At 41.0% G+C, this 26,004-nt stretch overlaps 1 protein-coding gene across 6 annotated transcripts in view; it reads right to left on the reverse strand.

Moving 5' to 3' along the window:
* ATR (ATR checkpoint kinase) overlaps positions 1–26,004 on the reverse strand; it is a 72,627-nt gene continuing 46,623 nt past the window's right edge. For 5 of the 6 annotated variants that reach the window (XM_084847181.1, XM_084847182.1, XM_084847180.1 and 2 more), the window contains 21 exons: positions 25,158–25,365; positions 24,277–24,455; positions 22,955–23,119; positions 21,908–21,999; positions 20,864–20,955; positions 19,523–19,700; positions 18,310–18,486; positions 16,655–16,814; positions 14,755–14,934; positions 14,175–14,317; positions 13,451–13,548; positions 10,947–11,179; positions 9,708–9,842; positions 7,910–8,110; positions 7,458–7,601; positions 6,516–6,666; positions 5,708–5,864; positions 5,126–5,279; positions 4,421–4,572; positions 3,146–3,251; positions 1–619 (listed from right to left, as the gene is read on the reverse strand). In XM_084847181.1, the coding sequence (XP_084703307.1) occupies positions 446–619; positions 3,146–3,251; positions 4,421–4,572; positions 5,126–5,279; positions 5,708–5,864; positions 6,516–6,666; positions 7,458–7,601; positions 7,910–8,110; positions 9,708–9,842; positions 10,947–11,179; positions 13,451–13,548; positions 14,175–14,317; positions 14,755–14,934; positions 16,655–16,814; positions 18,310–18,486; positions 19,523–19,700; positions 20,864–20,955; positions 21,908–21,999; positions 22,955–23,119; positions 24,277–24,455; positions 25,158–25,365 (3,279 nt within the window). In that variant the 3' untranslated portion in view covers positions 1–445. The remainder of the gene's footprint in view (positions 620–3,145; positions 3,252–4,420; positions 4,573–5,125; positions 5,280–5,707; positions 5,865–6,515; positions 6,667–7,457; positions 7,602–7,909; positions 8,111–9,707; positions 9,843–10,946; positions 11,180–13,450; positions 13,549–14,174; positions 14,318–14,754; positions 14,935–16,654; positions 16,815–18,309; positions 18,487–19,522; positions 19,701–20,863; positions 20,956–21,907; positions 22,000–22,954; positions 23,120–24,276; positions 24,456–25,157; positions 25,366–26,004) is intronic. The other variant, XR_014789589.1, reaches the window with a different exon arrangement.

The raw sequence follows: 26,004 nt of genomic DNA on the forward strand, positions 1-26,004 counted from the left end.
AACAGGTTCTCTGTATTGTGGTCCACGTTTGAAATAGATCTTATTTGTATCTAATGAATGAAAAGTACTAACTTAAGCAGCAATGCCAATAGTGAACATTTTGCTATCATTGCGCATACCCATTTAATATATGGTGGATTTTAGATTCAAAATACAAATATGGTGCACTTAGCAGCTCATATGCTGTATTCAAACTGTTTAAAACACAAGTTTTAACTACAATGATCTATATAAAATGGCTTTTCAAATATACAAGTGAAAATAGTATTTATATACAAGTATACAATATAAACAAAAGCATGCATGCACTGAAACACAGACCTGCATTGGCAGAAATTACCAAAGTAGAAACTGTAGAAAATGTTAAAATTGTTTTTTCAGAAAGCTACATCTCTTAAAAAAAAAAAAAATCAGTAATAGCAACTAATTTGCAAATGACAACATTTCACATATATGGAGCCCAGCCAAGGTACATTTGGCACAGCAAGTTCTCATCAGTTGCATCTTGAATAAGATGGTGAACATGTCCTTCAATTGACAAAGGCAGGCCCTTTACTCTATTCCGGTTTTTAATCACACCTTGCAGTCGCTGATCTATATCCAGGACATGGGTCTTGGCCTGAAAACAAGGAAACAATACTTGAGATGACAAAAGGATGCCATTAATATACTAGAAGCTAATATTTCAGTAGTAGCAATTACATAACATCATAAGAAGAGCCATGCTGAATCAGACCAAAAGCCTATCTAGTTCAGCATTCTGTTCGAACAGTGGCCAACTAGCTGCCTGCAGGAAGCCCACAAGCAGGATATGAGTGCAGCAACAGTTCACCTAAAGCTCATGTTCCCTAGCAATTGGTATACAGAGGCATTACTGCCTCTGATACTCAATGACTAACAGCCATTGATGGCCATATCTTCCCTGAATTTATCTATTCCCCTTTTAAAGCCATTCAAGTTGGTAGCCATTACTACATCTTGTAGTAGCAAATTCCATAATTTATCTATGTATCTGGTATCTACACCTCTCCCCATCCCGCCACACCAAAGCAGTGGTAAGAGCTACTTGTATCCATTTGTGGACACAGATTTCATGTATGACTTGTGTATTCTTCATATACATACTGAAAAGGCTAATTTCGAAATAGCCTTTTCATTCTCCATTCTTAATTGAAATTGAAAAGCTCCACTGAATCAGGTTGACAGGGAGTGCCTCAGAAAGCTATCAGTCTTACATAACCATATCCCTCTTGTGGTAATATAAGGACAAGAGTCAAGCAGTACATTCTAGAAAGCTTAAATGAGACAAGCACATTAATGCACTTCACAAAAGCGGGTCTCACTAACTATATCTCAAAGCTCTTCACATTAGTGACTGCTCCCATCCTATTGTCTGTGCTTGGTGGAGAGTGAATGTTCTGTCACATACATCTCACATGCTTCATCCAAGAAACACAGGATGGTTTACATGGTGGGCTCTCATTTTGTCCTCAGAATGAATAAAAGAAATGAAATGAAGTATGAATGCAAAAATAAGAGCAACAAATTTGGCAGAGATGAGACTGGGGTTTTCAGTTATTTTAAAGTGTATTTACAATACACTTTTTATATTCTCTTAGTTGCCTAATTTATACTGTGTGGCCTCGTGTTCAAGGATCATGTATCCTATGCATAACAGGTGCTCCCCAGCAAAGTCTTTTGAATAGCTCCAATAACTGCATCCAGTTTAGTGCTCCTGAAGTCATGAAATTGGAATATTAATGTAATCATATTGAAGACTGAGCCAGCATGGGTAAAATCAGATGACTGAGATTGCGAGGTTTAGGGCGGTTATATCTAAAGTATTGCTAGACTTTATAACAGGAGTCCCCAACCTTTTTGGACCTGTGGGCACATTTGGGAATTTAAGAAACTGCTGTGGACACTACCACAAAATGGCTACCATGGAGGATATGGCTAGTCACATCATCACTGCTGTGTGGGGCCTGGCTAGTCAACCGTGAGCTAAAGAGGGGTGACAGAGAGAAATAGTGAGGCTAGAGGTTGGGAGGCAGGGAGAAACAGCAAGGCAAAGGCGTAGAGAATGACCAAGGCTAGAGGCTATGCGCGGGAGAAACTGTGAGCTAAAGAGATGGGAGGAAAACAGCAAGGCTAGAGACTGGCAAGGAGGGGGAAATAGCAAATCAAAGGGGTAGAGGGGAGAGAAAGAGCAAGGCCAGCAGCTAGAAATGGGGAGAAAGAAGACTGGCCTAAAAGTTTCCAAGGTTTTACACATCTGGAGGGCACTAGGCTGGGAAACACTGCTATACAGCATCCATTAATGAAAAATCTTAGCTTTTTATTAAAAGTTGCTAAGCCTTGCCATTGACCTGGTCCGCACGACACGACAACCCATGGTGGATTGTCAGCCTTGTTTGTTTCAGGGTGGCTTGTCATGATGTCCGAACCCGGCATAGTGGCTTAAGCATGGGTTGTTAACACGTGAACTTGTCTACTGATCTGGTTTGGACGACACGACAACCCATGGTGGGTTGTCAGCCATGTTTGTTTCAGGGTGGTTTGTTGTGATGTCTGCAGTTGGCACGATTTCCTCAATGTGGTTTCTTAACCACACACAAACCACCCTGAGATCCCATGGCTTGTTGTTGGGTTGTTCAGGGTAGCTTCTTTTCAGGGTGGCTTGTCATGATATCCAAACCTGGCAGAGTGGTTTGTGCCTGGCTTGTCGGAAAGGGCCAAAGAGCTGCCTGGCAAAAGCAGCAAAAAACCCAGTCCCTCCTTGCGATCTCACTAACAATAGACACTCTCTCTATTATGTCTTGAAATGACACTAGTCAATTTACTCGTCCACTTCATCGCCTCCCTAGACAGCGACACCTTTTTTTGTTTCACCTTCAGGGAGATTTACACATATTTAACATTACTTTTTTAATCTTTGGGGAGATTTACAGAAATTTAACTTTATTTATTTGTTCATTCATTCATTCAACTTCTGAGGAAGTTTGCACACATTCGCTAAAGAATAGTAACTACTGCACTTAGGCATCAAGTGAGAGATTTCTAAACACAGAATCTGAGTTTTTGGCAGACAATGGGAGCCAACAGTCCTATCTATACATATGCTCTCCCCTGCCCACATTCTCACCTTTTCATTGACAATTTCTCCTGTTTCATTCACTAGGGTTTTTGTATTGCCTCTCACTGGTTTACTCCACTCCACAAGAGGATCGTGGAGAAAAGTCTTCAAGACACTAGGTTAAGATACAAAAAAAAGGAAATTAATTGAGAAAAATTATTTAGTTGCAATTGTAGTTGAGATAGAAAAGAAACATATTTTTAAATATTCCAACTTCTGCTTATTTATGGTTACACTCTACTCTTCCTCTAAAAAGCTCAAAGCAGCTTACATGTGGTTCCCAGGTAGACTTCATTCAGGCAACTAACAGGGGCAGATCTACTTCGCTTCAACAGCAGAATTGTGCCAGGTACTCTCAGATCATTTGATCAAGTTGATCACATTTGATTTAGGCATGCCATCTTATTTTTGGCTTTCAGAATTAGGCATATTTTGTTCTAATATATAGCTGACAGCACAATCCTATGCAACTCTACCCATTAAGTTCAATGGGACTTACTTCTAGGTAAGTGTGTATTGCATTGCAGCCTTAGAGAGAGGGTAGTGAGGATCTTGGGAAACATGAGCAAAGTTTTGGCCACATCTTCTTTCTCACTGCATGCGCCCCTCATGCCAGATAAGCTGTTCTTGAGATTGGAGCACTCTTGGAAATATTGTGAAATGTGGCATGCATGGGGGCACTGCAAGAGGGGAGAAACAACCCAACCCCCGGGAATCCCCCCCACCCTGCTTGCACCAACTAGCAACCCACTGGGGCTGTTCGCACAACGTGATGGTGCAAGGCGTGTGCATCTGCCATTTTGAATATGCAATCCCCGCTTGAGGGTTGACATGGTGTATGAACCCAGAGAGCATGAGTTATGTGATAGTTAAAACAACCCACACTTAACCCATGGTTGAGTATGCAATTTGGTGCCCACAGGCACCACAGCTCATCATGGGTTAATTAACCCACTGAGCATGTTGTCTAAACCCAGTCATTGAGTTCAGAGGGGGGTCACAGAAACAGAGGGAAAGAACATGTATTGCAATGATACCCATTCATCATTACAAGCCATAATCAATGCAGTGTAAGATGATTACAGCAATGCAAATTACATAACTCCTTTCTTATGCTAAGACAGAGCATTAAGTAACTGCATGTACCTAGTGATTGTAGCTATATGCTCTGTAGAAATATTATTTTTTGCTAGGTAAGCAATTTGCAGTGGTTTAGAAGAATTTATATTGTAAAATTAGATAATATATGAACTTCCCCGCTCTAAATAAAGGTTGTTACTGCACCTCATTAGTGGCTCTCTCTGGTCACGCATAAGTCTCAGTGTAACTTCGCAAGCTCTTTGGAAGAGACCTTCTGTCCCCATTGGACCCATTCCATTGACCATATTATGAGTAAGACGAAACGGAACGATCTCCGGAAAATCAAAAGTCTCTCCCTTCAAATTAATAACAAAAGGATTCATTCTGGAATTTCATAAGATTTTGCTTCTTTCATAGTGAAAATTAATACACTTTTGCATAATTGCTGTAATTCAAACAAAGCTTATCCAAATGACACTGCAGTAAAATTCACACCCTTTCACATTTATATTACAATTAATAATACATGTTTTGAATGGTGATGTATCTTGTTTTTGCCACACTTTTTTGTGAACTGCCTTTGAGTATAATGTATATGTAAAAGCAGTACACAAATAAAGTGACAATGCTTTTTGCTAGCAACTCATTTAGTCTCTGGATGCCAAAATGAAATGAAACAGTCTTTGCAAAGGCTGAAAGATAAGCTGTCCTTGAAAAATTACAAGAATGCCTTAAACAGGCACCATTTCAGCACATTCATAACTTCAAACGTAATTATTTCACTTATCAAGCATTCAAGAGCACATGTAATGTTTGCACAAGTTCTTTTAAACAATGCAATGTAATTTGAAAGAGAAAATGGTATCCAATTAAAAGAAGAGGCAATAAGGTAAGTATGTAGTTTCTCACTTTATTGAACAGACAGTTGAAATCCACATGCACACAATCACCCGTTAAGGAATCAAACAGAATATTTTCTCCATGACGGTCTCCAAGTCCCAGTATATACCCAACCATTGACATCACTGCAGTGGAACGACAATATGCTGATCTGCTGCTATACCTAGAAAAAAGAAATACCACTGGATTTTAAGATCACTTTGTCCTTTTTGAAACAACTATAGGATAAATAAAGTTTCTCCACACAAGAAAGAAACCTGCATAATTCATTCTCAATGTCAACCCTACCCCACCCCCAGGTAGCTGTGTGGACCATAAGAAAAATTCCAAAACCCATATTAGTGTAATACATTTATTAGGCCAATCAAAAGATCACAAAAAATGTGCAAGCTTTTGAGATCTCCATCAGGCATTACAAAAAACATGTTTGGATGGAGGCGGGCTGATTCTAGCATAATTTATGATGATTAAAAAATGCTTTATCTTCATAGCTTTTGCGGCATAAATTTAATTTTCTTTTCAATTCCTTGACATTACAGCAGCATAATTACATCAGTGTGTGGCAAAAACAACAACAACCCAAAAACTGACCATGAAGTGGGATCAGGGAATTTTCTCAGAAACCATTCATGAAAAATTGGAGGGTGCCGAGGAAGTAGAGTTTCTTTGTAAACTTTAAGCTTTTCAGGTAAAGGTGTTGTCTTTGGAAGCATACACTGCCGTAGCTCTTTTCCAGTCATGTAAACACCTATAAAAGAAAAATCAGTTATACAGGACCGGTTTGCACACCAAACAAGCCACGGTGGCTTAAATATGTCATGGTAGCTTAAATAAGCCATATTGGCTTGTTTTAATCCCTGGCGCATGCCAGCAAAGTGCTGTTTCCCAAATTACTTGCCCAGGCGCAGCTTGTCATGTCATCCAAACCTGAGTGGGACTGTTTGAGGGGAAAACAACCCTCAAATAACCCTACAACAGCCCATGAATTATTTGAGCATTGTTTTCCCCTCAAACCAGCCATGCCACCCAGGTTCCAATGTCATGACAAGCCACGCCCGGGCAGGTAATCAGGAAAATGGTGCTGGCACACACTAGGGATTAAAACAAGCCATGGTGGCTTATTTAAGCCACCATGGCTTGTTTTGATTGTGCAAACTGGGTCACAGTAAGCGAGCACTGTGCAGCTAAGGGAGCTAACAATGACTGGTTGAGCAATGCAGTGAACCAACACTGCTTCTACCAGCCCTAGCGTGGGATACAAAATGCTGTATTCTGAAGGATTTTACAACATGCCACTCTCCCCTTTCCATGTGTTCTGTTCTTGACCACACACTTTTTTTTCCCATTTAGAAAGGGCTTTTTTTTCCCCCAAAAAGGATTTTTAACAGATTTTTTTTACCTTTCTCCTTGTATAATTTGATCAGGATATTTCTTAAGCCAGCTGTGTTGTTCACCCATTCAATTATTCCACATTCCTCATTCAGAGGAATAACGGCATAGGTCCGGATGTGGAGTTCTCTTCTCCGTGACTCAGCATCCTTTCTTAAACACTATGATAGAAATGTATCACCAGCCATGAGACCAATATAAAATCATTTCGTTCCCATATCAATTCTCTCTCCCCTACAATCTGAAGCTCAGGCTTTGAATTTTTACAAACTGAGTGTACGTAACACACACGTTGCTTTCTTCTTTTTCTCCGAAAGACATCCCTTATAAAGAACGTTGGATCCGAAGAGGTAAAAGAACAGAAGCTGTGATCCAGAATCTAATATTATTCATTATTATTTATTAAAAGTACTTAAATATTGCTTTTTTGCCTACCAAGACTTTCAAAGCATCATACCACAACAGCAAAATCAAAGCAGAAATGGCACATTCTTTAAAACAAGCCAAAGAGCAACATTAATATCCATCCCAGGCCCAGCGAAACACTGCCAATTTTACCGCCTGTCAAACACGTAGTAAAGATGAAGCCAACCTGACCTTGCTAGGGAGAAAGTTCCATAGTCAGAGTGCTGCTACAGAATAAGTCCTCCCTCTTGCACCCACCAACCTAGCCTCTCTTGGTGGGACATAAAGAAAGACAGACAATATAAGCTTCTTTAAGCAGTGTGCAGAGGCTTGTGTGTTGCTGACAGGACTTAAAAAAAACAACTGCAAACTTATGCAGTGTTATGAAACTTAGCTGAGTTGCTATTCGGCCATAACAACTTATGGTTTAAACAACCCACAGGTTGTTGTTACATTCTAACTGGGCCACAGACAGACCCAGTGGGTATGAAAGGGTTTGGTGGACTGCCAGTGTCCAGGTTTTCAATACACATAAGAGTGAATGAACCTTATTTATCAGGGAGTTGAACTCCATGAGTCGACAGTCCTTTCTTAGGTCATCTTTTGGCTTGCACATCATGATATAGGATTTCCCATCAGAACCTTTTAAAGTAATCTTCTTGGGTTTCTGGAGAGATGCAAGGATTTCGACCTAGAGGAGAAGACAGGAACAAGTACTTTCGCCTCCTTTTATAAATGTATACCTACACCCTTTTGCTGAAATTTACAACTAATCCATACAATCTCAAAACTTTACACCAAAATTTTACAGATACTGCTATGCAGAAATGCTCCTCTGAGCTCCAGCCCGTGCCCTTCCCCCTTTTAAAATACTTGTTTCCTTTATTTATTTGATGCTATTCACTTCTGCAGCCAAACAAATAACCCTTATCTTGAAAAGCAAACCTGTGTCAATATGTAAAGGTGTAACACTTTGAGTAAGAACCAATAGATACTAACTGTATCACCAAAACCAGCAATATAAGCCCAACATCCAGGAAAAGGATCATGGCTGGAATGTGTGCCAGGAACTGAAGGGAGAGTTGGTATCATTACAGATTGCAAAGGAATAAGGATCTCACTAAAGGTCTGCTCTTCTACCAGCTTCTTGAGACTTTTGAAATGAATAGCCATGCTTAATGTGGAGGCGTTCCCATCAACCTGGAAAATGTAAGAAATACTGCTCAAACGACAATGCAAATACTTAAAGATATTGCCACCTTATGGGTTTCTATATCTTTATTTCCCAATTAGTAATATTCCCAGCTGTTCCCTCACTTTTGTGTAGTGTGATTGAACTTCACCCCCACAGTATAAATTCAGGGAAGTGCCATGTGAGTTAGAGATAATTTGAATGCAATAATAAAACTGAGCATTTTTTTCTAGAAAAAATCCCCTGAGTTAGAAGCAATATAGCATATCTCACTGCTGACCTCTTAATACCAACATGTGCTAATTTATAACTTACGACTGGCATCCAATTCATGCCCCTCTGCGGACAGAAGGCAGCTCTCAGGGAAATGGGGAGAGATTTAAGACAATTCTCCCCCCCCCCCCCGAAATCTTCTCCAGAGAGTTTTGGAGGTACTGGGGGCTGCAAGTGGGAGGAGGAAAGGAGGAAATTCCTGAAATCTGCCTCCCTGCCTGTTCTATTAACAGATGCCTTCAGTCAGTGGAAGGATACTAGCTTGATATCACCTCATGTCATTATTGAAAAGGTTGCCACGGAAAATCCAAGTAATTATTTTCATGGGCTTATTTTTGTTGGGTTGGATCTAGAGTATGTTAGTCATGCTTTAGTCATGAAATCAATTTAATTTAGTCATGAAATCAATGGGACTTAAGTTAGTTGTGACGAATTTGTCTCACAATGACTAACTTAAGAGTAAAGAGTGACTAACTTACTCTGGATCCAACACTTTGACCTGGTTTGCATGATCACTTGCAGCCCACTGTGGGTTAAGCCATAACAAGCTGCAGTGCCCATGGGCACCAGATTGCCAATTCAGGCCCTGGCTTGTTGTGTCATCCAAACCTAGCGGCTGGGTTGCTTGAGGGTTAAACAACCCTCAAATAACCCATGGGCTGTTGTAGGATTATTTGAGGGTTGTTTAACCCTCAAACAACTCCTGCTGCCTGGGTTCGGACATGAGAAATCATGGTAACCCCCTGCCAGGGTTTGAATATTCAGAACGCCTACCTGCACACACAGGAACCCATTAAGCTATGGTGCGCTGCAGTGATTGTGCAAACTGGCCCACAGTCTATGATACTGTGATCTTTTATTATCCCATTTAACAACTTAGGGTGCAATCCTATGAAGATCATTGCCTGGCGCACAGAGGGGATCCTCTCCTCTGTGCTACAGCTGTGCTGCCTTATCAGCTAGATGAGTGATTTCGTGTGTTTAGTCGGGGATGTCGGGGGGGGGGGGGCTACGCAGTGCATAGGAAGCCTCATAAAGAAGCTTCTGCGGTCTCCTCCCTTCCCCGCCCCCAGGACTGCCCCTTTTCGCCCTCTCTGCACCCCATTTGCAAGCATGGAAAAACAGCTAGCATGGAGAGAACTTCTGGGAACTGAGCTCGGAGTCCCAGAAATCGAAAAATCCTATGGCCCTCTAGACAGTGGCCATAGGACTGCTCTCCCCAATATTGTAGAGAGAACACACTAGAATCGATACTCTGGTTTCACAAGGCAGATAAGCCTTTTTAATCTGGCTAGCAATGCTAAAGAGCTTTTTATATAGAATAAATATTACCGCTTTGTTACACAGCTCTAGGAGTTTATCTGTCAGACGAGCTGCATCCCCAATAAACTTTCCCAAAGATGCCTTCATATGAATGGCTTTGTTGAAGATTTCCTTGCATCTGTTTACACGCGTTGGATAAGATGACTACAAACAAACAAACAAACAATTTATTTAAAGCATTTCCGTTTCCATTCAAATTCAAAGTTTCCAGGGCAGTTTACAATTACACACAGCCACACACAATAAGACAGTTTGGAATTGTAAAAACATGGCACTAAAACAATTACAGCAGAAAAAATAAAATAGAGGTTAAACACCTAGGAGAATGAAAATGTCTTTGCTTAGCACCATGGCCGAAAAGGCCGTCTCTCCCGTGGCCACCTGTCCCACTTCAGATGAGGGCCTCTGAGGAAGATGGTAGTGTATGAGCAGGTTGATGTGGGAGTAGACATCCCTCAAGCATCTAGGTCCCAAGCAGAGTTAACATCTTTAACAGCAGAGTTAACAGAGTTAACTCACTATAACCCTGGGGTCTCGTCCCCACAGACACCTCTCTTGGCATCTGATAGGTTCCCTGCTACTCCTGATTTTAATTTTGTATTTAAAGATCTTTTAGACTAATTTTTTAAACTGGGAGTGAAGTGCTGCCTTTCAGCACCATCTTATTTGGGTTCAAAAAAGTGATTCCGTGTTTTGAGCTCAGGCCCCATTTCTGCCTTGTAATTAGTCCAAATCTTAGGCAAGTTGCTTATCTTTTAATCTCACCACTTTCCTTCTGGGGAAGTGACAGTTTTGTGAGCAGCCATTTTATGAATGGGCAAGCCCTCCCCCTTGGCAACCATTTTGTGAGAGTGTCCATGACACTCTCTCAAAACTCCAAATGTACCCACCAGCCTAAAGAGGTTGGGGATCTCTGCCAAGCTGTTTCAAAATGCTCAAAGTAACTGCAGCATATCCTGCTGCAGTTAGGTCAATTATCATTGATCGTAACATTAAAGAGATACGGAAAGTTAAGACTGTCATAACATTTGGGGATATTCTCTTCTCGTTGTGGTCCATCTCCCTGATCCAATACCTTGGGTACACATAAAACCGGCTGTGTATATGGAACAACTCAAAGAAGTGGGCAGCTCCACATGTGCAAAATTATTTGTGCTTATACCTGACATTTGAATTGTGTGCTTTTTTCTTTTGAAGGGCAAAACAAGCCTAGCTAAAAGAGAAATGAAACTATACTTATGAAGTTACCTTAGATACAGCAGTCATCATCCACATAGCTTGTTGAGGGTAGGCTAGAAAAACCTTGGCAATGATTTCCATGAGAACAACGAAGACTTCGTCGTGGGAGTGGCAGATTCGGGAGATCAGCTGAGAGAAAGCTGTCAGAAACTTGTAAGGAGCCAAGAGTTGTGCATGCTCTGTAATCGCCTTGTTGATTTTAGCCAAGTCATTTTTCATTTGTACACGATCATGGCGACTAGCTAGACGACACAATGCACAACAGCAACATCTTATTCCACTGAACTATGAAACACACACACACACACAATTAATTCCAAACCTATGAAACTTAATTCCAAATCTTCACTGGCATTTACTGTTAAAGGACAGGGACAAAACATACAAGGTCACTATCAGCTCACTGCTGGGCACTCCCATCCAGGCTCCAACTTTTATAAAGAGAAGCTCCAATTTCTGTGCCCCCAAACTCTTGAAAGTAGTGAAAAGTCAGTTTCCCACTATCCCGTTGCATTATATACTTAAACACAGATCAACTGAACTTGTTTATAATTTCATTTTCAGAATGGCTTCCTAGCGAGGGCAAAATGAGCAAACATGATTTCAGGGCCTTGCCGTTGCAGAATTTTATCCTCATTTGATAACAAATGATAAGGCTATAAAATTGATGCAATGCTATGTGTTTTCTCTCCAAAAGTTGACTGAGGACCTAGAAAGCCATCTGGGTGTTTTTCCCCTTATCTACTCTGCCAACCAATAAGAACACAATTGGAACTGATGTGGTTTCTGGCTGGAATGTACTATGTACTTTAGCAGTTCCCCACTGGCAAGCATCTCTGCAAGCCTTGCAGCCAATATACATTTTCACAATCGCTCTGGAACTGAGAAGCAGCCAACAATCCGATTCTACTCGTCACCACTATGGCATCCTTTATACCGTGTGTCAGGTACCCGGATACTGTGTGTCAGGTACCCGGCCCTTGGCTTTCTTTGTAGACAAGCTCTATTTTAAGTTGCCAAAAAACAATGAAACAGGGAACTGAAAAAGGAAAATAGACCTGTAAAATGAGTATGTGTGAGGGCTGTATTTAATTTAATCTTTTAAATGCTTGGATAGCACTTTAAAGGTTTGGGCTGAACTGTAAGCACTAAAGTTGTCTGGGCAAATCAAAATGCTGCATCAATTTCTCTATTCAAATATTATCACAGTGTTAGGATTGGGCTCACCACCTCTGCAGATGTGCCTGAAGAAGACGTGGGAACTGATTCTAAGTGAGACGGGGACGGGGAAGTAGAAGGCATTGTTGAGGCATCAAAGTTGCAGGAGCCCGGTGAGAATAACAGTGACAGAGAAAGTGAAGCCCAGGTGCCATCTAATTAGTTGGATGACAGCCAGGCTGGGCCCTCTGAAGTTGTGGGAGCGCAGGCTTCTAACGAAGAGGAGGAGGGGGTGGAAATAAGAGACGCAAGGGTTAGACATCAAATGAAAAGGGAGGAGCAACACAAAGTCATGAGGTGCTCCAAGAGACTTGCGGCAAGGGAGGTGACCCCACAGAAAGACCCACCTTGAGGGTGGGACTTGGACACCACTCGGTTTGAGAAAGAGGGTCCGTAGTAGCCAGCGGCAGTTTAGTAGGAACTCTAATTCATAGTCCTTTATCCCAACTAGCTACTTCAAGCCTACTGTATTATGCAAAGCTTGCTAAGACAGGTTGTCACCAATTGCTGCATGAAGATACTATCTGTAGCCTGAAGCAAAGCATGTTTGCTTGTGGTTTGCATAATAAAAAGTAATTGACTAAAAAGGCAACAATGTTAGGGAAGGCTTTCTAGGCACATAAAAGGGCATTTAAAACAACCTTTTCCTCTGTCAAGCCATTGGGAAAATAAGTCAAAGTTCCACATGATTCTGTCAGTGTAAAAAAGTAGTGTACATCAAAAGGTACAGCACCACAAAACAGAAGCAAACTAGGAATCCAACAGGTGTGGAAGACTGATTAATCCAAAAAATAAAAATTCAAACCCAGTATGTTTTGAACACCTAGCTCTTCAGCAGAGGAAAACCAGCTATCTATGATAAGTGTGTAGCCAGTGTTGTGTAGTGGTTAGAGTGTTGGACTGGGAGTGGGGAGATCCAGGTTCTAATCCCCACTCAGCCACGGAAGCTCACTTGGTGACTTTGGGCCAGTCACAGACTGTCAGCCCAACCTATGTCACAGGGTTGTTGTTGTGAGGATAAAATGGAGAGGAGGATTATGTAGGCCACCTTGGGTTCCTTGGAGGAAAAAAGGTGGGATATAAACGTAATAAATAAATGAATGAATGAATGAATGAATGAATAAATAATTTCCCAGACAAAAGTGGCTACAAAAGAAGCCTACTGCAATGGCAGCTTTAAATGATCCGTTTTGGAACCTGTTTTCTCTAGAAATTATCATAGATGTCTAGTTTTCCTTGTCCCCCAGTGAAGAGCCCAGTACAGGAAACCGAGTATTTATTTTTAAATGCCCTACCTTTGTCACAGTCATATGCTTTTGCTCCAAAGTCAAGCCACAAAGACAGCATTCTTGGCATCGACTGATAGATGAATTGGTTTCCGAAATGTAACGATCTGAAATTAAAATACCGACTTGTAAGCTGTCTCTTTTATGCATTTCCTGCTTTTTATTGCTGTAATTGATGTTGTTTTATTGAATATAGTATTAGGATTTTTAATTACATTTTGTGTATTGCCCTGGTCTCATAAGATAAAGGGCAGTATAAAAATAGTTAATAATTGAATAAGAATAATCTTTATTATAAATGGGTTGCATCCCAACCATGTTCTGCAAACAGACAGGCTCCTTCCATTCATGGAAGGCTTTTGATATAGCAGATGATCTTGCAGGAACAAAGGGAGGAGACAGTTTTTGCCAATACTCCCCTCCCTTTCATTATTATGGAGGATCCTCCAACCCTCTGGGGCAGATTTTCAGAGGGCACAAGGACTGCAGGGAGAGAGCATCCAAATTGTACTTTAAACCTGTGGCACTCCAGGTGTTGTTGGGACTACAACTCCCATCACCCCAACCACTGGCCCTGCTGGCTGAGGCGAATGGGAACCGGAGTCTAACATCTGGAGAGCCAGTTCCCCCACCGTTCCTTAAATAAGCTCAAGACCAGTCATCTACAACGTAGCGACATCTGTCCATGTACATAACCATGTGCACTAACTGAACAACCACTGTGCCTTCTGACCTTCCAAAGTGAATAACGATATACTTAATCAGGTCTCCCTGTTTTTCCATCTTGTTTTCTGTTACTGTAGGCATCAGTTTATCATAGTATTTAGCAAGGTAGAAGTGTCCATTCTCCCATTCTGGCAAGCAAGCAGTGACATCCTGGAAAAAAATGGGAAAAGGTTTTATTTATAATAAATAAGAATTTTATTCAGCCATTTACATTGGAACAACATTCTTTAAAAGCTAACAGACAAAGGTAGAAAAGTACACAAATGGCTAAACAAATGATGTACCTCTACAGCTAGATTATTTACAACTAAGGCTGCAAACTCTACTTTCCTGGGACTAAGACTCACTGCGACATACTTCTGAGTATTTGTTTATTTAAGGGATTTACAAGCTGCTTTTTAGGGCCATGGCTCTACAAGAGTTGTAAGATACCAAACAGCATTATGTAGGCAATCCACAGGAAGAAAGCTGTTATAGACAAGTTGTTACTTAGCATTTGGAGGTTAGTAAAAAACATCCTTAATAAGGCTTTAAGTCTTGTTTAAATGATTGAGTAGTGAGGGAGAGGCAAAACTTTTATCATTTACCTTATATTTTTTCATTACTGCATTACTCTCAAAGTTGGCTGTTTCTTCCATAAATCTGCCCACCAACAACAGGGCCTGCCCATGGATTAGCTTACTTTTCGTATCAGATGGTACTTGGCTATCCGGAAAACATAAGTCAACCCCCTTCTGAAGAATGATAAGACCTTGATGAGCTTCACCCTAGAAAGACAAAGGTCAATAACAATAATTCAGCATTTATGTTATTAATTTTACCAGAGGGAGCCTTGTAAATACATTCATTCATTCACAATGTTTATATACCACTTCTCATTTGGAAACAAATCCTGAAGTGGTTTACAAAAGAATTTAAAAAGCACACATGAATGAACAAAACACACACACACACACGTATCATGAAGCTAGTATAAAGATAGCTCTGGCTGGGGAAAACCAAAGTAAACAGATATTTTTTCAATGAATGCCTAAGACATGCCAGCACTGAGGCTGCACATTTTTCAGAGGGGAGACCATTCCACAGGGCAAGAGCCACTGCTGAGAAGGCCCATCTCCATGTCGCTGATGAACGGAAATCCATAAGCTGCAGCATGGACAACAGGGCCTCGCCTGAAGATTATACTGGTCTGGGAGGTTCGTATAGGGAAACATTCATTGAAGTAACCTGGTCCTGAATTCTACATCATGATCAGAGAGTTCCATATAGCCTATATGTCAATTCACATATGAAAGCCCCACTTAATTTTATTTTTTCCCTTTCTATAAAATGTTCAGTTTTCTCCAAACAATCATGTATACAGGAATAGAGCTGGACAGAGAAACATTAGCATGAATTCAGCAGTTTATGGAGATAACTGGCAGCTATTTCTGCAATCACAACAGTGGTTCTTCCAGCTGGTCCAATTCAGTGTGCAATGAGTTGGGCCGGCTGACAGAATTTCCATAATTGGGGGGGGCATAAAAAACACATCTGTGCAAATTACGGCCACAGATTGTGCAGATTTGCATAATTTGCAGCATTTACAGTTGCAATTTGTGCAAATTATGCAAATTTGCAATCGTAATTCGCACAAATCTCTGTTTGCACAAATTATGGCCAGGACAAAAAAATGCATTAAAAGTTCCCGGAACCTGGGGAAACCGCACAGCTTGGCTCACAAAAGCAAGCTGAGTTGGGCATGCCACAGAAGTCTGGTGAGGCCACGGACATCCCTAATCAAAGGCTATTAGCCATGATAGCTAAATGGATCCTCCACATTCAGAAGCAGCTGCTGGTGGACAACAGCAGGGTAGGACTATTGTCTTTATGGCCTCTTGCAGGCTTCCTGGAAGCATCTGACTGGCCTCTGTGAAAAGGGATGCTAGACTAGGTGGACCTTTAGTTTGATCCAGCAGAACTTTTCTTCTTGTATACTTTTGCCAAGTTTTCCAGTATAACAGATGGAATTTGCTCCCTTTATTTAAAAAAATGAAACTTAGACTGCTCAGGATTCTAATGTCCATATACCTTCAACCTTTCATTATTGTTTTATTTGGTGACACAGCTATAACTACTCCATTAAAAACAGAGGACTAAGCACTATGAATTATTTTATGACTATGCTGAAACCACAGCAAATTAGTTCAGCTGTAAAATACTCTCCGTAGTTTAATCCTCAAAACCTATAATATGCTCTCATTCAAATACCATTTTGTTTAGTGATCAACTTTCAGTAATTCTACATCTTTGGAAACTATTATTAAACATGGCAAGGTATTAGATTTTTCTCTAACTGCATTACATAACACCACTTGCAGGGTGAGCTTCCCCTTTGCGTTTTAATTTAGAGTGACAATTGCTCTAAAAACACACTTATGAAGGCTGCACAATAATATATGCTACAGAACAAATCCAATAAATATAGTCAGGCGTAATTTTGTTTACCTTGGACCAGAGCCACTTGGCTCTTTCCACGTATAGTTCAGATAACTTGGACTCCCCAGCATTGAGGAGAGCATTATAGGCTGTTTGGTGATGACCAGCTTTTCGAGCAACCCTGGCACTTTGGAGCCAACATTCTCCCATCTCCTCACTGTAATCCTTGCTGTAGGTATATACAAGAGCCGCTTATGAAAGCCATCAAATAATACACGCCGAAGAACAAATAATTCTAATTCTACAAATTTAGCCAATCTTAAGGACAATTACACCTGCCACCCATTAGCTTCCAAGCCTACTTCAGCTACTGCTTAAAAATTAGAGAGCCCTATAAGGCCTTGGTCCCTGCACATCTTCCCATATGAACTTTCCTGCTCATCAGGAGTTCTACCCCATATGTAGTATCACTTATGTGATGGCATGCAAGTTACCTTCTCTGCAATAATCCTGATACTAATATATTTCCTATTAAGGAAGGGGAAGAGAGATCAAACTTACTAACCTTTCAAAAATGGTGCTTCTTTTTGTTTAAAGAGGCATTTGTTGGAATTCAGTGTTCCTTACAGGCCAGGTAAGCAGCAGATGGTTTTATTCTAATTGCATTGTATATGACACTTCTAATCTTTGTAATATTATTTTTACTTCTTTACTTCTTGTTGAAATCTTCCACGAGCATTTTTTTAAAAAAGGACTGAGTGAGATATAGTATAATATAAAAAGAAGCTTCAACTGAAACTACACACACACACACACACACACGTAGTTGAAACTACTTTTTATATTATACTATATCTCACTTGGTCCTTGTAAAAAAAAAAAATGCTTGTGGAAGCTTTCAGCAAGAAGTTCCACTCTGGTTTATCTTTTAGGTTCACTGGGGATGGTTTTCTCTCTGATTTTCATGGCAGCATGGTGGTTAAACTATGGAATTTGCTACAATAGAATGTAGTAAGGGCCACCAACTTTGATGGCTTTAAAAGGGGATTAGTCACACCCTGGCTACTAGTCATGGTGGCTATATAGTATCTCCAGGGTTAGAGGCCGCACGGCTCTCAATACCAGCTGCTGGGGAACAACAGTGGGCAAGACTTATAGCCCTCATCTAACCTATCTGTTTCCCATAGGCCTCTAGGTGGCAATGGTGGAAAACAGGGTAAGATAAGGCTTCGATCTGATCAAGCAGGTCTCCTCTTATATGTTTATGGTCAAAACATTCACAAACTATGAAAGCTGTGGTTTGATTCTGACTCATCCTCAAACTGGACAGTTGCCTCTAGATCTCACGGGTGCTAACTAGGATCACAGATTTGTGTATTACAGGCCATTTAAACAAATACATCTGGCCTATGCAAGATCAATAGGCTCTGGGCATACGGACTAATTCTAGCCTGAAGAACCCATTTGGGGTAGCAAACATAGGTCCAAACCTCCACTCAGCCATGAAGCTCACTATCTGTTAGCTTAACGTTTACTTCACAGGGTTGTAGCAAAGTGGAGTAACCCCGAGTGCCTTTCAATACACAATTCTGCTCCTGTTTTAGAGAAGTAATTGGAAGTAAGGTTTCTCTCTGTTTAACTATTACATTCCCGTTTTAACCTATAACTCACATAAAGAAGACAGCAAAAGCTAAAGTTCCAGAGTAGAATAAACATGGTTTCACCTTTTAGTGAGGCTGAGCAAAGCCCGCCTAAGTGCCAGGATGGGCTCTTTAGCTCTGTATGAATTTTGGGTCATTTCTATACGAGCATACCAGTTCAGAGAATCTTTACCACAGTTGCGATCAGGTTGTTGAAGCATTGGTCCAATGCTGTGCTCAAGCTCACACAACATGTGTAACCTATGGTTAAAAAATAAAAACAGCCAGACAAGCAATTTCCTTTAGATTAGAAGGTGCCTAAGATTGTTGTTTCATTAACAGTCTACATGAAAAAATCTTCTCATTAACATTAGCAGGAACTCATCCTGGCACTGGTAGGCGTCATCATCATCTCTATTTCATCCAGAAACCTATTGATATCCTGGTGCCTGAATATCCTGAAATCCCATACAAGAACAAGTATGGCCAACAAGTACACAACTCAAATCTCAGCTCTAAATGGACTTGCTACGTGGCTCCACTCCAGGCGTAGGCAACGTGGTGCCCGCAGGCACCAGTACACCCCTGGACACTTTCTGGGCACCCACCATGGTGTCCTACCCTGCCCATTAAAAAAAAAAAAAATCTGACGAGCAGCTTGGATTGCGATGAAATAGTTGGTGCTGAAAACTGTGGGTTCAAACGAGTTGGGGGTAGAGTTAACAATACTAATCTACTTTGCAGGGTTGTTGTAGGGATTACTAAGATCATGTATTGAAGCACTCTGAATGCTCAAAATACATAATATAAACGCAGTATCATCATGAAACACATTCTGTTCCTTTTCCTAGGCTGCAGTAGGGAAGCTTCCTAACAACTACTGCAGTTTCTTCAGGAATGTCATGGTTTGCTGCCTACTTCACCAGGAAGCTACGTTAAAAGTGGAAACATCAAAAGAAATGTGCATGGAGCAAAGAGATTACTCAAGTTCAAATTCAGTAACATTACAAAAATATGACTCGGCCATAAATTATTATAGCAAGTGCATGATTTTGACTAAGTATGAGTCCAACTTTTGTCCGAGGACTTATTTTTTAACATGGGTATATTTATGTATTGAAATTCTTGCTCTGGTCAGGAGTGAGATGGGTAAGAAAAATCCTTGAATCCCAAGATAAATAAATGTTTCTTTAAATTTACATCATCCTTTCAGGGAAAAAATGTGCAAAGAAAAAGTAATATTTAACAGCTTCAGACACTGAACGTATTGAACATGCAAACAGAAACCAGACTACACCTGATAATATATTCATATCCTCGTTGATATGAACCCCTTTCAAAACTTGCTGCTGACAGTGGAACTATCTGCTCTGCTCGAACAACTTTCAAGGTTTCATAGAAAGTGGCAGGTTCCTTCTTTTTAGCCGATAGCAACAATTGTCCAAGCCTAACACTCCATGTATTAGACTTCCCATCTAATAAAAAAGTAGAGGAAACACACATTTCATTTTAATACAGTCCAGCTAAAAAAAATTAAAAATGTTAACTATAGATTGATATTTGTTTAAATTAAATTTCAGTTTATAAGAGATTTGCAGCATATACTACAGCACCAATCTATCAACTTCAATCTTGGTATTTTATTTGCTAAAGATACTTTTGGCACATTTTTGTGAGAACCTTTTACAAAACTATAATAATCAGAAATGGTAGAGGCTTCGAGATGTTTTAATACCAATGAAAATCTTACTGATGATCCAATTAATACATGAATAGCTGTTTCTAGTTTTATAGTTAACATATATGAAGCTGCCTTATATTGGCTTAGACAGGTGGGCCATCTAGCTTAGTATTCAACAGATGGGCTTTGACTTACTATTTATTAAAATTGTTTATATCTTGCATTTCATGATTAAAAAACCCTTCCAAGGAGGCTTACTAGTAAGACAGCAATATATTAATAAAAACCACTAAACACAATATTAAACGTTTTAACTATATTTGTACTTTTTGAGCTGTTACTGTAGTTGTATTTTTGAACTTTCTGTTAGCTGTCTTTTTTTAAGGAAAGGTAGGATAAAATGAATGAAATAATGTAGGATAATTTGGGTTTCTTAAGAAGATTTTAAACAAACTTTATTCTTTGGAATACACTGGATTCTCTTCATACCTCCCCTCCCCCCTGCAAATTGCAATGTTTTCAGAATTATTGGGTGTGTTCCTTCAAAAATGCCTCAAAGCCTTTAAAAAGGAGGTAAGAAGGACTAGTTTACCAACCAATGTTGCATCAACCAAAAGTAGCACCAACTGATATACTAAGAGAGGTATTCAGTTGGTGTCCTTCTGTTGACCAAAGGCATCCATCAGCATGAACAAGGGGTGGGGTTAGGGTTAACCCTTCCCACCTGAAGCCCTCTGCCCCACCTCAAAAATCTGCTCTGGGGGGTTGGGGAACTTCTTGGAACAGTGTGGGAGGAGGCACAGGGGGGAGGGGAAATCACCAAAAATTGTCCCCTTCCCCCTTCCATTAGTGGAGATACCACTGGATACCACCCTATGTAAATAGAGGGGGAAAGTGAACTGCAGCTAAAACACAACAAATATGAAGGCGTATTATCTATCTGTTCCAAATAGCAACCTGCAGCTAAGTAGTTTTCCAGCGAATCCCACTGTGTCAGCTTCCAGGCTGCCTCCACTCTATACGTGTTTAATTCAGGTGTCCACTCAGGTCTATTAAAAGGCAGAAAGCAAACTTAGGTTAATATACAAAATATGGACTGCTCATAGTTCCAGCGATTTCTTTGTGTGATTTTCTTATCTTTTATAAGCCAACTCAGGCAACTTTTCTTGCAAAAAGGCAGCATATAAATTAAACTCACAGTGTATTTGAAACATTCCAAATAAGCTAACAGGTAGGGGAATGGTATTCTTTCATTTCATCTAAGCTAATGGGAGAAAAGCTAGTGTATTAATAGTTCTGGATACCTTGTCAGCAACACATTTTCCCAAAAGGCATTTTTTCTGGAAAGGTAGTGGGAATTGGCACGGTCAAGTCTCCCTGCTCGCCAGACTAGATGCACCCTCCTGACTGTGGACAGTACTCAACAGGGCTGCTCCACCTCTGTTGGTTCCGTTGCACTTGCTTGCGCCCTTCTGCAAACTCCGCTGATTGCCTCATCCCAGAAACAAGTGTTTCTGCTGCTGCTCGTTTCTGGGCTTATTTTTAGAAGCACGAAAGACCCATTGTGCGAGTGATTGCTCTCATGAGTCCATGGGCACAATAGGGTATTACCCATTGCTCCCTGCCCCTTGTATGCCTTGCAGGCCATTCCTATATTGTTTCCACCTATGCAATTCATGCACACAAATTGATGGCCCTCTGAAGGCTCAGCTATGCTAATTAAGTTTCCTCTGAACCAAGGAATGCAAAGCTACTTCACAATCTAGTTAGCATTGACCATAGTGAATGTCAGCACACATATCATACTAATTATATGCTAATCTAAGGCTAAGGCATATAACAAAAAGGAGGGAATGGGAAGGAGTTTAGCTTTCTGAGGCTAACTCGTGATGCTCAAACAGTGGTTTCAGGGAGCCAGTATTAGATCTCCACCAAACCCATTCATGTTAGTATATATAAAGCTTTAAATCATTTAAACAGGGAACATATCAAACACATTACCTCCTAGCAAGTACTCCATTCACTTGAGTGATTACGGTAGATAACTGCCCAAGACCCAACATAGACTTCACCACACCATGATAATGAATTATCTAGAAGTAGAAAAATAAAACCAGAACTACACTTATATCCTACCTTTCCTCCAAGGAGACCAAGGCAGCATAACCCCCCACCCGCACTCCGGCCATTTTATCCTTACAACAACCCTGTGAGGTAGACGCTGGGCAGGTTTGCACAATCACGGAGCGAACACAAGCCATGGTGGGTTTCAGGGTTTGTAAACCACCCCAGCCACCCACCCTCGTCGGGTTTGGATGTCATGACAACCCATGCCCGGTGAGGGTAATTATGCAGCTCACGACTTCCACCATGGAACTCAAGATGGCTATATGTGGTTCCCAGGTAGTCTCCCCTCCAAGAACTGACCAGACCCAAACTTGCTTAGCTTCAACAAGATGGCTGCCTCATGTGCTTTCAGACTATGGCCTGGGACTATCTTCTCTCCATAATCAAGCGAACTGGTCAGTGTAACTTCAGTCTGGAACCTGACAGAAGCTTATGCTCACTGAAATGCACAATGCATCACTTGTTAAAGAGGCAGATTGAGATTTTGATTTCTAACTAAAAAATGAAGTTTAAAATGCATGAAGCAGGCTGAGCTGAGGGAGAGCAGGGCCATTCCACCAGCCCTGCTGAAAGACTATCGCACTTTTCCCTCCCTTTCCCCCCACTTTTCCTTGTGTGTCATGTCTTTTTAGATTGTAACTGCCTTGCTTTACTGAGTTTACTGAGTCCATGTAAGCCACTCTGGGATCCCTTTTGGCTAAGGAGTGGGATAAAAATACTTGAAATCAATCCAACAAACAAACAAACTAAGAAACTATTGCTTATTGCTGTGGTTCTCCAGAGACAAATGAAGCTATAAAATATATGGCTACTGTGTGATCTCTAGGGTGAAGTTTTACTTGACATGTATTTGACTGTAACTGCATTATTTTAAAGGGGAAAAAAGAGTGGGGGGAGAAATGAGTCTGTTATGAGTTTTACCTGCTCAGGCTCTAGCTGAATTGCTCTATCATAGCAAGCGGTGGCATCTCTCAACAAGCCAATGCTTTCATGTTCAAGGATCTGCTCTTTGAGTGATGGCTCTGCCTTCCGTATTGCACTCACTCCTTCCACTCCGTCTGGCTCATGCATCGCTGCATACAATTTCTTTGTATGAAGAGGAAAAACATTTGTCACTGGAAAGCATTCTGCCAGCAGGGCATTTGTGAGGCAATATCAATGTAAAGCAGGGGAAGGCAACCTCTGGCCCACCAGCCCAATCCAGCCCACAGAGGGGTAAGCACTCTCTGCAGGTCCCGCCCCACTCCCTCCCACCCCGCCCCCTGAGGGGGGAGGAATCTATTATCTCCAATTGGAGGTAACAAAGAGATTCCCTGTTGAGCTGCTCATCCTCCATCAGAGAGAAAGCCCCGCAAAGGGGAATCCCTTTATCGCCAATCGGACATTAGTGATAAGCTGCGGATTCCCACGCAGCACTCCTGCAAGCCCTGACCAAGTCCCTTCCCACCCTGCTTGCATCCCAATTGGGACGTGAGCGGGGGTAACGTTTTTATTCTTGTATTATTTAGAATATTTTTTGGCCACCTTTCAGGGCAGAAGCCCTCTGGACGAAAAGTGGTTGCCCTCCCTGGATTTAAAGCTTTGTGAACATTTTTCCTGGGTAATATTCAAATGGTGCCCTTCCACACTGCGTCATAAGTTCAAGGTTCTAGTTAAGCATTTTTAAATAAATATTTAAAATGCATTTGTATTCGTTTAAAAGAATTTTTGAATTATTGCCCAAAAGACATCTTCCAGTTGAGCAGTATATGAATTTAATAAATAAAACAAGCATACTGCCAACTTTAAGACTCATTCTCTCACTTTTCTCTGAAAAGTGATACTGCCATTTTTTTCTTTACTATTAGATGTTTTATCAGTCTATCAATAAAGATTTTAAATTATTGAATTGGAATTGTCAAGTGTTTACCTCAGTATAAAACGTGTCTATTCTGTATCAACACTCAAACTTGAATAATCTTCTCTCTACTCTTCTCTCATCTGATGTACCTGCTCTTGGCTTACCAGCAATATGATGCAGCTTAAATGAAATTGGATTCACAGAAAGGTAATTCTAGGTATACGTTAAGCTCTGACATTATTCTACAAGGGAACTATATTCCACTTTACCTCATAATGTCAATGAAAAATGGTAGCAAACTAAAACAAAGCAACAACTCATTCTACAGTAAACCAGATGGAGGAAGTGACAGTCTGAAACACGGAGGTTCAACTTTGTTTTACATCATAAGAAAATGCTAAACCTGCAGAAATCCAAGGTGTTCTTGAATGTTTTGTTTCTTTTCCATGATGAACGATTCGAAGTGCATTACTGCTCTTGTGTAGGCTTTGGAGCGAAAGGAAGCTGCAGCCAGTGTGTCCTGAGGGATGAGGTCAAGAAAGCGGACAACACTTTGATATTCTCCATATTCCTCATTTGGTGCTGTGAAACAAGAATTTTAAAAGGGTGTCATCAATACTAACATTCTAAACGTTAAGCCTTGAAGGACTTAAGAACATAAGCAGCGCCATGCTGGATCAGACCAAGGGTCTATCTAGTCCAGCATTCTGTTCACACAGTGGCCAACCAGCTGTTGACCAGGAACCCACAAGCAGGACATGAGTGAAACAGCACCCTCCCACCCATGTTTCCCAGCAATAGGTGTACGTAGGTTCACTGCCTCTGGTACTGGAGGTATCGAATAGCCATCAAGACTAGTAGCCATTGATAGCCTTTTCCTCCAGGAATTTTTCCTCCCTAAACCCCTTTTAAAGCCATCCAAATTGGTGGCCATCGCAACATCCTGTGTTAGCGAATTCCATAGTTTAACTAAGCGCTGTGTGAAGAAGTACTTCCTTTTATCTGTCCTGAATCTCCCACCAATCAGCTTCATAGGATGACCCCAGGTTCTAGTATTTTGAGAGAGGGAGAAAAATGTCTCCCTGCCCACATTCTCCACACCTTACCCTCCTTTTTCCCCCAAGCTAAACAATCCCAGCTGTTGTAACCTCCTCTCATAGGGGAGATGCTCCAGACTTAAGAAAAGGATACCTAAAAGGATCGCCTGCCTTTTAGAGGCAAATTTAAATGGATACCTCAACACTAACACTTTAAATACAACTGAAAGAAGAGAGAATCACCAACCTTGCGATTCTGCATTGCTCTTGTTCGACTTGCTAGCAGCTTTCTCAGCACTCAGCCTTTGGAATTTATACCTGGCCCACTGTGTGAGGTGATCGAGCATGGAGAAGACCGTCTGCGTGCTTAGTTGACTCAGATCTGAAGCACTATCCTCACATCGTCTTGCACAGGTGTCATCATTTTTCAGAACAGCCATGATTTCTGCATGAACCTGGATAATGTTTAATTAAAGAAAAAAAGAACTTGGAATTTTTACTTGCCAACAATTCAAGGAGTGGGAATGTGCCTCTATCTTGCAAATTATTATTTGCCCCTTTCTTGGCACCCGCCAAGGTGCTCTACCCCTCCCACTTTTATGTTGTTTAAATTAACACATTTTCTTACCAGCAGCTGGGATTGCTGCAAAATAGTGCTGTTGGTGCTGAAAACTGTGAGTTCAAAGGATTTTAATATGTTGGGCTCAGCCCCCACCTTTGCCATGTACTCTTTTGGGCAGATTACCTATCCTTTACCACACCTCCCATTGCAGCCATTTTGTGGTGGTGCCCAGGACAATTTCTCAAATTGCCAGATGTGCCCACGACCCAAAATGGTTGCCTACGCCTGTCCTATTACTATGGCAAGGCAGAAGAAGGCATAATGTAATAGCCATTCTCTGCTGTTTGGACATGAGGCCTGCCTTTGCCGATGACAAGAGTGCTTCCCCTTGGACTTATCCAAAAAGGCAACCCTTAATTTAGCTGGAGATCAGTAGCAGATTTTGGAGAACACTTCTTAATAACGTAATATTGATTAAAGTACAGCAACATGTTAAGGATGGTCTCTTGTGGCAAAGGATGCAACACAAATG

The sequence above is a fragment of the Heloderma suspectum genome, chromosome 3 (genome assembly GCF_057233095.1).
Source record: "Heloderma suspectum isolate Gila_16-S chromosome 3, 16-S_ref, whole genome shotgun sequence".
In the NCBI taxonomy this organism is placed as follows: Eukaryota; Metazoa; Chordata; class Lepidosauria; order Squamata; family Helodermatidae; genus Heloderma; species Heloderma suspectum.